Raw genomic sequence first — 10,111 nt, forward strand, 5'->3', positions numbered from 1 at the left:
CGGCTGAGGAAGACTATTCACCTTCATCCCCCGACCACCAGAAGGCAGAAGAAGACCCGGAGGAGCATGCGCAGAACTGCTGGGGGAGGAGCACGTCACCCGAAAACTGAACAGCTTAAAAGGAACAAACTAAGAGGGGTTGGGCGCGGCAGTTGGTGGAGCGGAGACTCCCCTGTCGCCCAGCGCTGAATTTTGCTTTTGCCTTGTGTAACCAATAAATTTTTTTTAAATTTGTATTCGATCTTTTATGGCCTATTACGCTCATTTATAACACTGAGAAACCACCGAGACGGGGCGGGATGGACAGAGCGGCCCTGAGAAACCACCGAGACGGGAATGGATGGATAGAGCGGCCCCGGAAACCACCGAGACGGGAATGGATGGACGGAGCGGCCCTGAGAAACCACCGAGACGGGAATGGATGGACGGAGCGGCCCTGAGAAACCACCGAGACGGGAATGGATGGATAGAGCGGCCCCGGAAACCACCGAGACGGGAATGGATGGACGGAGCGGCCCTGGGAAACCACCGAGACGGGGCGGGATGGACAGAGCGGCCCCGGAAACCACCGAGACGGGGCGCGATGGGCAAGAACTGCCCTGGGGCACCACCGAGACGGGGCCGGGTCGGATACAACAGCCCTGAATGACCATCGAGACGGGGAGGAATCGGCCAGAGCGGAATTCCTCCAGGATCACCGAGACAGGGCAGGAGCGGCCAGAGCGTCCTCGCGTAACCATGGAGACGGGGCTGCGCCGGAAGCGGAAGTGACGCGCGCACGGAAGCGGCGGCAAGTGCGGCCCGGGGTCCCTGAGGGGTTCCGGGGTCCCTCAGGCCATGGCGGACCCGTCGCTGCTCTCGGCCGAGCTGGAGGCGGAAGAGGAGGAGGAGGCGGCGCTGCGGCGGCTGCTGCTGCAGGTGGGTGTGGGGAAGGGCTCCCGGTGCCGGTCTCGGTCCCGGTTCTGAACCTCCCCCTTCATTTCCCGCAGGTTACCCCGGACCGTGAGGAGGCCCCGCGGCCCGGGCCCGCCCGCGCCGTCACCCCGCAGCCGGGTACGGGGGTTCGGGGGGTCCGGGGGAGGGTTCGGTGGGTCCGGGGGAGGGTTCGGTGGGTCCGGGGAGGGTTCGGTGGGTCCAGGGAGGGTTCGGTGGGTCCGGGGTCGGTTCGGTGGGTCCAGGAGGGTTCGGGGTCGGTTCCGTGGGTCCGGGGTCGGTTCCGTGAGTCCAGGAGGGTCCGGGGTCGGTCCGGTGGGTTCAGGAGGGGTCGGTCCGGTGGTTCCGGGGCCGGTCCGGTGGCTCCAGGCGGGTTCATGTCCCCGTGTCCCCCAGGGCTGTGCGTCAAGACCCGCGCGGGCGGGCACAAGGCGTTCATCAACGTGTGCCACTCGCCCGAGGTGCCGCCGCCGCCGCCCGTGCCCCCGCCGGGGCTGCAGCGGCTCCTGCGGGACCCTCCCGGCCCCGACGGCGGATTCCGCATCCCCATGAGCCTGGGGGAGCCGCACGCCGAGCTGGACCGAGGTCAGCCAGCCCCGGGACGGCCCCCGGGGCCCTGCCCCGAGCACCGGCGCCGCCCCGGCAATGCTGACCCCTCCCCGATCCCGCAGGCGGCCGCGGCTGCACCGCCTACGACGTGGTGGTGAACTCGGGCTTCTTCAGGACGCTGCAGGTGAGGGAGGGCAGGGGGCTGTTTGGGGGCATTGGGGGGCTCAGGGGAGTTTGGGGGCTCGGGGGACCTTGGGAACATTAGGGGTTTGGAGCTGTTTGGGGGCATTGGGGGGCTTAGGGCAGTTTGGGGACATTGAGGGGCTCAGGGCAGTTTGGGGACATTGGGGGGCTCAGGGGAGTTTGGGGACATTGGGGGTTCAGGGCAGTTTGGGGACATTGGGAGGCTCAGGGCAGTTTGGGGGCTTGGGGCAGTTTGGGGACATTGGGGGTTCAGGTCAGTTTGGGGACATTGGGGGGCTCAGGGCAGTTTGGGGACATTGAGGGGCTCAGGGGAGTTTGGGGACATTGGGGGGCTCAGGGCAGTTTGGGGGCTTGGGGCAGTTTGGGGACATTGGGGGATCAGGGGAGTTTGGGGACATTGTGGGGGATCAGGGCAGTTTGGGGACATTGGGAGTTTGGGGACATTGGGGGATCAGGGGAGTTTGGGGACATTGGGGGCTCGGGGGAGATTGGGGACATTGGGGGTTCAGGTGAGTTTGGGGACATTGGGGGTCTCAGGGGACATTGGGGCAGTTTGGGGACATTGGGGGTCTCAGGGGACATTGGGGTCTCAGGGCAGTTTTGGGGTCTCGGGGGGATTTTGGGGACTCTGACCCCCCCGCCCCCAGGCTGACCCCCTGTACCTGGAGTTTTTCCTGACGGTGGCCATGGAGGGGCTGTCGGAGAAGTACGGGGTGGAGCTGGAGCTGACTGGTGAGACTGGGGGTTGAGACTGGGAGTGACTGGGGGTGACTGAGGGGGCTGGTGAGACTGGGAGTGACTGGGGGTGACTGAGGGGGCTGGTGAGACTGGGGGTTGAGACTGGGGTGAGACTGGAGGGGCTGGGGTGACTGGTGAGACTGGGGGTGACTGGGGGTGATTGGTGAGACTGGGAGTTACTGGGGGTGACTGGTGAGACTGGGGGTGATTGGGGGTGACTGGGGGTGATTGGTGAGACTGGGGGTGACTGGTGAGACTGGGGGTGTCTGGTGAGACTGGTGAGACTGGGGGTGACTGGTGAGACTGGGGGTGATTGGGGGTCACTGGGGTGGCTGGTGACACTGGGGTTCTGGGGGTTCCTGGCCCCCCGTGACCCCCGCCCCCCCCCAGGCTGGCGGGTGCTGCGGAACCGGAAGTTCCTGGGCAGCATCTCGGCCCAGAGCATCCGGGCCCGGCCCCGGCCCCGCATCCAGGAGCTGCCGGGGTGAGCGGGACCTCCCCAAAAACCCCCGGGACCCCTCCCCAAAATCCTCCAGGGACCCCTCCCCAAAAACCCCCCGGGATCCATCCCAAAAACCCCCCGGGATCCATCCCAAAAACCCGGGACCTCTCCACAAAACCTGGGACCACTCCCCAAAATCCTCCAGGGACCCCTTCCCAAAAACCTTGTGATCCCTCCCCTAAAACCCCCAGGACCCCTACCCAAAATCCTCCAGGGACCCTTCCCCCAAAAACCCCCAGGGACTCCTCCCCAAAAACCCCTGGGACTCCTCCCCAAAAGCCTCTGGGACCCGTTCACAAAAACCCGGGACTCCTCCCCAAAATCCTCCAGGGACCCCTCCCCAAAAACCTTGTGATCCCTCCCCTAAAACCCCCAGGACCCCTACCCAAAATTCTCCAGGGACCCTTCCCCAAAAACCCCCAGGGACCCCACCCCAAAAACCTCTGGGACCCGTTCACAAAAACCCGGGACCCCTCCCCAAAATCCTCCAGGGACCCCTCCCCAAAAATCCCTGGGACCCCTCCCCAAAACCCCGAGGCTCTCAGGGTCCCCCTGGGACCCCTCCCCAAAACCCCCCGAGGCCCTCCCAGCCTGACCCGTGCCCCCCCAGCCCCCCGGAGCCCCCCCAGTTCGTGGTGGTGGCCGAGCCCTCGGCCCAGGAGCCAAAGGTGCTGCAGGCCCGGGTGCACCTGCCCCAGGTGGTGAGTGGGGACAGCTGGGAACACCTGGGACAGCTGGGAGAACTGGGAGAGCTGGGGCAACTGGGAGAGCTGGGAGAGCTGGGGCAACTGGGACAACTGGGTTATGGGGCTCCCCTGATTCTGGGGGAGTTTGGGGGGCAATGGGGAGGATGGGACAGCTGGGGTTGGGTTATGGGGCTCCCCTGATTCTGGGGGAGTTTGGGGGGCAATGGGGAGGATGGGACAGCTGGGGTTGGGTTATGGGGCTCCCCTGATTCTGGGGGAGTTTGGGGGGCAATGGGGAGGATGGGACAGCTGGGGTTGGGTTATGGGGCTCCCCTGATTTTGGGGGACAATGGGGGGGATTGGGGAGCAGTGGGTGGATGGGGGAGCCCCGTTTTCCGGGGGGCACTGGGGGCTGCGATGGGAGGGGTTTCCACCATCCTTGGTGTTGGGGGGCTCCCCTAAAACCCGAGGCGGGTTTGAGGGGCTGTGGGCGTGTCCTGAGCCGCTCTGGCCCCGCCCAGGAGGGGGCGGGGTCGCTATGGCTGGGGCTGAGCGAGGAGCGGCTGCTGCTGGCCCGGCCGCCGGCAGGGGGCGCGGCCGCGGGTCCGCCCGCCCGCCAGGGGGCGCTGCTGGAGCTGGGGCTGCCCCTGCGCGCCGACCCCGCGCGGTGCCGCGCGCGCTTCCACCGCCGCTCCAAGGTAACCATGGCAACCGCGGGACGCGGGACATGGACACGGGACAAGGGACAGACACGGGACATGGGACACAGGACACGAGAGGCAGGATGCGGGACGTGGGACATGAGGCACAGGACATGGACACGGGAGGCGGGACACGGGACACAGGACACGGGACATGGGACATGGACGCGGGTCATGGGAGGTGGGATGCAGGATGCGGGAAACGGGACGCGGGCGGGACATGGGAGGCGGGACACGGGACATGGGACACACACAGGAGGCGGGACATGGATACGGGACGGGAGGCGGGACACGGACATGGGAGGCGGGACATGGGACATGGACGCGGGACACGGACACGGGACACGGGACGCAGGATACGGAAATGGGACGCGGGTGGGACATGGGAGGCGGGACATGGGACATGGACACGGGAGGCGGGACACAGGACAGGGGACACAGGACATGGGACACGGGACATGGACACGGGACGAGGGACACGGGACCTGGACACAGGACGCGGGACACAGGACATGGACACGGGATGAGGGACATGGGACATGGGACATGGACGGCAGGAGCGGGACATGGGCATGGGACACAGGACACGGGACACAGGACGGGACATGGATACGGGACATGGGAGGCGGGGCACGGGACATGGACACGGGACAGGGGACATGGACGCGGGACAGGGGACATGGGCACGGGATGAGGGACATGGGATACGGGACATGGACATGGGAGGCGGGAGCGGGACAGGGGACACGGGACACGGGAGGTGGGACACGGGAGGCGGGACTCGGGATGCGGGAGGCGGGACACACACGGGACACGCCCGCTCAGCCTGGCGCCCGCTGCAGGTGCTCACCGTGACCGTGCCGCTGCGGGCGTGAGGGACACCGAGCACCGCGGGACCCCCTGAACACCGCGGGACCCCCCTAAATACCGCGGGACCCCCAGAACACCGCGGGACCCCCCCTAAACACCGCGGGACCCCCAGAACACTGCGGGACCCGCCCCTAAACACCGCGGGACCCCCGGGACCACCCCGGACCCTCCCGAGTGCCCCCAGCCTGGGGGGATCCTGGACTCTGCCTCAGGGACCCCGTTCAGGGCACTGTGACCGCTTTGGGGGCCCCCAGGATCATCCTGGAATCCCTCTGGATCCCCCAGGACCCCCCCAAGACCCTCCTGGATCCCTCGGGACCCTCCTGAATCCCCCCAGGACCTTCATGAACCCCCCCAGGACCCTTCTGGATCCCCTCAGGATCCTCCTGAATCCCCCCACGACCACCCCAGGACCCTCCTGAACCCCCCCAAGACCCTCCAGGATTCTCCAGGACCCTCCTGGATCCCCTCAGGACCCTCCTGAATCCCTCTGGACCCTCCAGGACCCTCCTGAACCCCCCCCAAGACCCTCCTGGGCCCCCCAGCTCAGGATTACCCTGGATTTTTCCTTGGGCACCCCCCTCAGGATCCTCAGGGGCTCTTTGGGGCTTTTTTGGGGTGGTCCTGAACCACTCAGGGACCCCCAGAACTCCCTCAGGACCCCCAATATCCCCCCCAGGATCACCCTGGACCCCTCCAGGACCCTCCTGGATCCCCCAGCTCAGGATTATCCTGGATTTTTCCTTAGGCACCCCCCTCTGGGCTCTTTGGGGTGGTCCTGAACCACTCAGGGACCCCCAGAACCCCCTCAGGACCCCCCCAGGATCGTCCCGGATCCCCTCCCCCTGCCTCCTTTTTTCCCGCACAAACCCCCCAATAAAAGTTAAACCCGGAGCCGCCCTGCGATTGGCGCGGCCCCCCCGGCGGGGGATTGAGGGGGATTTAGGGCTGAGCCGGCCCGGGGGGGCCGCCCAGAGCTCCCGGGAGCTCGGAGGGTCGGGGGGTCCCCCGGGGGATGGAGCCCTGAGCCGCCATGCAGTTCAACCGGGAGGAGTTCCGGCGGCAGCTGGGCGCGGGGCTGGGCCGCCTGCACAGGTGGGACCCCAAAATTTGGGGGGATTTGGGGGGTTTTGGGTGTGGGGGGGGTGCTGTGGGTGCGGGGCTGGGCCGCCTGCACAAGTGGGACCCCCAATTTGGGGGGGTTTGGGTGGGGGGGGTTCTGTGGGTTCTGTGGGTTCGGGGCTGGGCCGCCTGCACAGGTGGGACCCCGAATTTTGGGGGGGGTTTGGGTGGGGGGGGTTCTGTGGGGGCCTGCACAGGTGGGACCCCAAATTTGGGGGGATTTGGGTGTGGGGGGTTCTGTGGGTTCGGGGCTGGGCCGCCTGCACAGGTGGGACCCCAAATTTTGGGGGGGTTCCGTGGGTTCGGGGCTGGGCGCGCTCGTGGGTTTGTCACGGCTCTCGTGGCAGGGTTGAGCTCGGCGGGGTTTGTGGTCCTGGGGGGGATTTTGGGGGGTTTTGGGGCGTCTTGCCACGCGTGTGTGTGTGCGTGTGTCCCCTCCCCAAGCACACCCGTGTCCGTGCCACGCGTGTGTGTGTGTGTGTGTGTGTGTGTGTGTGTCCCCTCCCCAAGCACACCCGTGTCCGTGCCACGCGTGTCCCCGTCCCCGTCCCCTCCCCGGCGCCGCCACCGCGGCGGATTTAGAGCGTTAATCTGCTGCCAGCGCGGGGGGGACGCGGGGACACGCGGGGACACGGCGGGGGAAGGACGGGGGGGACACCGGGGAGGGGGGTGGCAGCGGGGTGACCCCCTGAGCCCCGGGGGTGGCGATGGGGTGACCCCGAGCCCACCGCGGTGACCCCGAGTCCTGGGGATGGCATTGGAGTGACCCCGAGCCCCGGAGGTGGCACTAGGGTGGCACTGGGGTGACCCCCGAGATCAGTGGCGTGACCCCCGAGTCCTGGGGATGGCACCGGGGTGACCCCCGAGCCCCGCGGGTGGCACTGGGGTGACCCCCGAGATCAGTGGAGTGACCCCGAGTCCTGGGGATGGCATTGGAGTGACCCCCGAGCCCCGCGGGTGGCACTGGGGTGGTACTGGGGTGACCCCCGAGATCAGTGGCGTGACCCCGAGTCCTGGGGATGGCACCGGGGTCACTCTGGAGCCCCGGAGGTGGCACTGGGGTGACCCCCGAGATCAGTGGCGTGACCCCCGAGTCCTGGGGATGGCACCGGGGTCACTCTGGAGCCCCGGGGGTGGCACTGGGGTGACCCCCGAGATCAGTGGGGTGACCCCGAGCCCCGGGGGTGGCACTGGGGTGGTACTGGGGCGACCCCGAGCCCCGTGGGGTGGCACCGGGGTGACCCCGAGCCCCGAGAGTGGCACTAGGGTGGCACTGGGGTGACCCCGAGTCCTGGGGATGGCACCCGGGTCACTCTGGAGCCCCGGGGGTGGCACTGGGGTGACCCCGAGCCCCGTGGGGTGGCACCGGAGTCATTCTGGAGCCCCGGGGGTGGCACTGGGGTGACCCCCGAGATCAGTGGGGTGACCCTGAGTCCTGGGGATGGCACCGGAGTGACCCCCGAGCTCCGAGGGGTGGCACTGGGGTGGCACCGGGGTCACTTTGGAGCCCCGGGGAATGGCATTGGGGTGGCACTGGGGTGATCCCCGAGCCCCGGGGGTGGGACTTGAGTGACTCCCGAGCACACTGGGGTGACCCCTGAGCCCCGGGGATGGCACCGGGATGACCCTGAGCCCTGGGGGTGGCACTGGTGTGACCCCCGAGCCCACCGCGGTGACCCCGAGCCCCGGGGGATGGCACTGGGTCATTCTGGAGCCCCGGGGATGGCACTGGTGTGACCCCCGAGCCCACCGCGGTGACCCCGACTCCCCCCCCCAGGTTCCTGGAGCGGCGGCAGGATGACCCCGAGATCCTGGAGCTGAGCTCGGGGGGCGCCCCCCGGACGGCGCCGCGCCCCCCCGTGCTGGACTGCACGTTCTGCGGGCTGCCCCGGCGCTACGGCATCGCCATCCTGTGCGGCATCGGCTTCTGCATCAGCTTCGGCATCCGCTGCAACCTGGGCGTGGCCGTGGTCAGCATGGTCAACCCCAGCCACGGACAGGTGAGGGGTCAGCATGGTCAGCCCCAGCCACGGACAGGTGAGGGCAGGGGGACAGGTGAGGGGTCAGCATGGTCAGCCCCAGCCACGGACAGGTGAGGGCAGGGGGACAGGTGAGGGGTCACTGGGACCGGTGTGGTCAGCTATGGAGTCAGTGGGATCAGGTTCAGGGTCAGTGGGGTCACTGTGGTCAGTGGGATCAGCTATGGGGTCACTGGGGTCAGATTCAGGTTCAGTGGGGTCAGCTATGGGGTCAGTTCTGGGGTCAGCTATGGGGTCAGTGGGGTCACATCGCCATCCTGTGCGGCATCGGCTTCTGCATCAGCTTCGGCATCCGCTGCAACCTGGGCGTGGCCGTGGTCAGCATGGTCAACCCCAGCCACGGACAGGTGAGGGGTCAGCTGTGGGGTCAGTGGGGTCAGCCCCAGCCACGGACAGGTGAGGGGTCAGCATGGTCAACCCCAGCCACGGACAGGTGAGGGCAGGGGGACAGGTGAGGGGTCAGCATGGTCAGCCCCAGCCACGGACAGGTGAGGGCAGGGGGACAGGTGAGGAGTCAGCATGGTCAGCCCCAGCCACGGACAGGTGAGGGCAGGGGGACAGGTGAGGGGTCAGCTATGGGGTCAGTGGGGTCATCTATGGAGTCAGTGGGATTAGGTATGTGGTCACTGGGGTCGGTGTGGTCAGCTATGGAGTCAGTGGGATCAGGTTCAGGTTCAGTGGGGTCAGTGGGGTCACTGTGGTCAGTGGGATCAGCTATGGGGTCACTGGGGTCAGGTTCAGGTTCAGTGGGGTCAGTTCTGGGGTCAGTGGGGTCAGCTATGGGGTCAGTGGGGTCAGTGGGGTCCCATCGCCATCCTGTGTGGCATCGGCTTCTGCATCAGCTTCGGCATCCACTGCAACCTGGGCGTGGCCGTGGTCATGGCCATGGTCAGCCCCAGCCACGGACAGGTGAGGGGTCAGCTGTGGGGTCAGTGGGGTCAGCCCCAGCCACGGACAGGTGAGGGATCAGCTGTGGGGTCAGCCCCAGCCACGGACAGGTGAGGGTCAGGTGTGGGGTCAGCCCCAGCCACGGACAGGTGAGGGTCAGGTGTGGGGTCAGCCCCAGCCACGGACAGGTGAGGGGTCAGGTGTGGGGTCAGCCCCAGCCATGGACAGGTGAGGGGTCAGGTGAGGGGTCAGGTGTGGGGTCAGTGGGGTCAGCCCCAGCCACGGACAGGTGAGGGGTCAGGTGAGGGGTCAGGTGAGGGGTCAGGTGTGGGGTCAACCCCAGCCACGGACAGGTGAAGGGCAGGTGTGGGGTCAGTGGGGTCAGCCCCAGCCACGGACAGGTGAGGGGTCAGGTGAGGGGTCAGCTGTGGGGTCAGCCCCAGCCACGGACAGGTGAAGGGCAGGTGTGGGGTCAGTTATGGGGTCAGTGGGGTCAGGTGTGGAGTCACTGAGGTCAGTGGGTTTGGGGTCAGTGGGGTCAGTTATGGGGTCAGTGGGGTCAGGTGTGGAGTCACTGAGGTCAGTGGGTTTGGGGTCAGTGGGGGGACACAGCTCTGGGACAACGGGGATACCCAGGAGTGAAGGACCTGCCCAGGGTGTGTCCGGGGCGTGTCCCCCAACCCACTGACCCCACTGACCCCATGACCCCGCTGACCCCGCTGACTCCAATGACCTCATACCTGACCCCACTGACCTTGCTGACCCCATACCTGACCCCACGACCCCATGACCCCATGACATTATACCTGACCCCGCTGACCCCATGACATCATACCTGACCCCGCTGACCCCACTGACCCCCTGACCGCACTGACCCCA

At 67.3% G+C, this 10,111-nt stretch overlaps 1 protein-coding gene across 2 annotated transcripts; it reads left to right on the forward strand.

The window, feature by feature from the left end:
• The first annotated feature begins 249 nt into the window (after nucleotides 1-249).
• Nucleotides 250-5,243, forward strand: PIH1D1 (PIH1 domain containing 1). Of its 2 annotated transcripts, none has more exons than XM_056485427.1 (9): nucleotides 250-918; nucleotides 990-1,053; nucleotides 1,330-1,518; nucleotides 1,605-1,666; nucleotides 2,334-2,418; nucleotides 2,815-2,908; nucleotides 3,537-3,624; nucleotides 4,134-4,310; nucleotides 5,156-5,243. In XM_056485427.1, exons 1-9 carry the CDS (start codon nucleotides 838-840, stop codon nucleotides 5,186-5,188), a joined length of 873 nt encoding a protein of 290 aa, XP_056341402.1. In that variant the 5' UTR covers nucleotides 250-837; the 3' UTR covers nucleotides 5,189-5,243. The 2 variants fall into 2 exon arrangements, with proteins under 2 accessions (XP_056341402.1, XP_056341396.1); XM_056485421.1 differs by having other exon boundaries at nucleotides 253-918; nucleotides 3,537-3,627.
• Nucleotides 5,244-10,111: the final 4,868 nt, after the last annotated feature.

Source organism: Oenanthe melanoleuca, chromosome 1 (genome assembly GCF_029582105.1).
Source record: "Oenanthe melanoleuca isolate GR-GAL-2019-014 chromosome 1, OMel1.0, whole genome shotgun sequence".
Classification (NCBI taxonomy): domain Eukaryota; kingdom Metazoa; phylum Chordata; class Aves; order Passeriformes; family Muscicapidae; genus Oenanthe; species Oenanthe melanoleuca.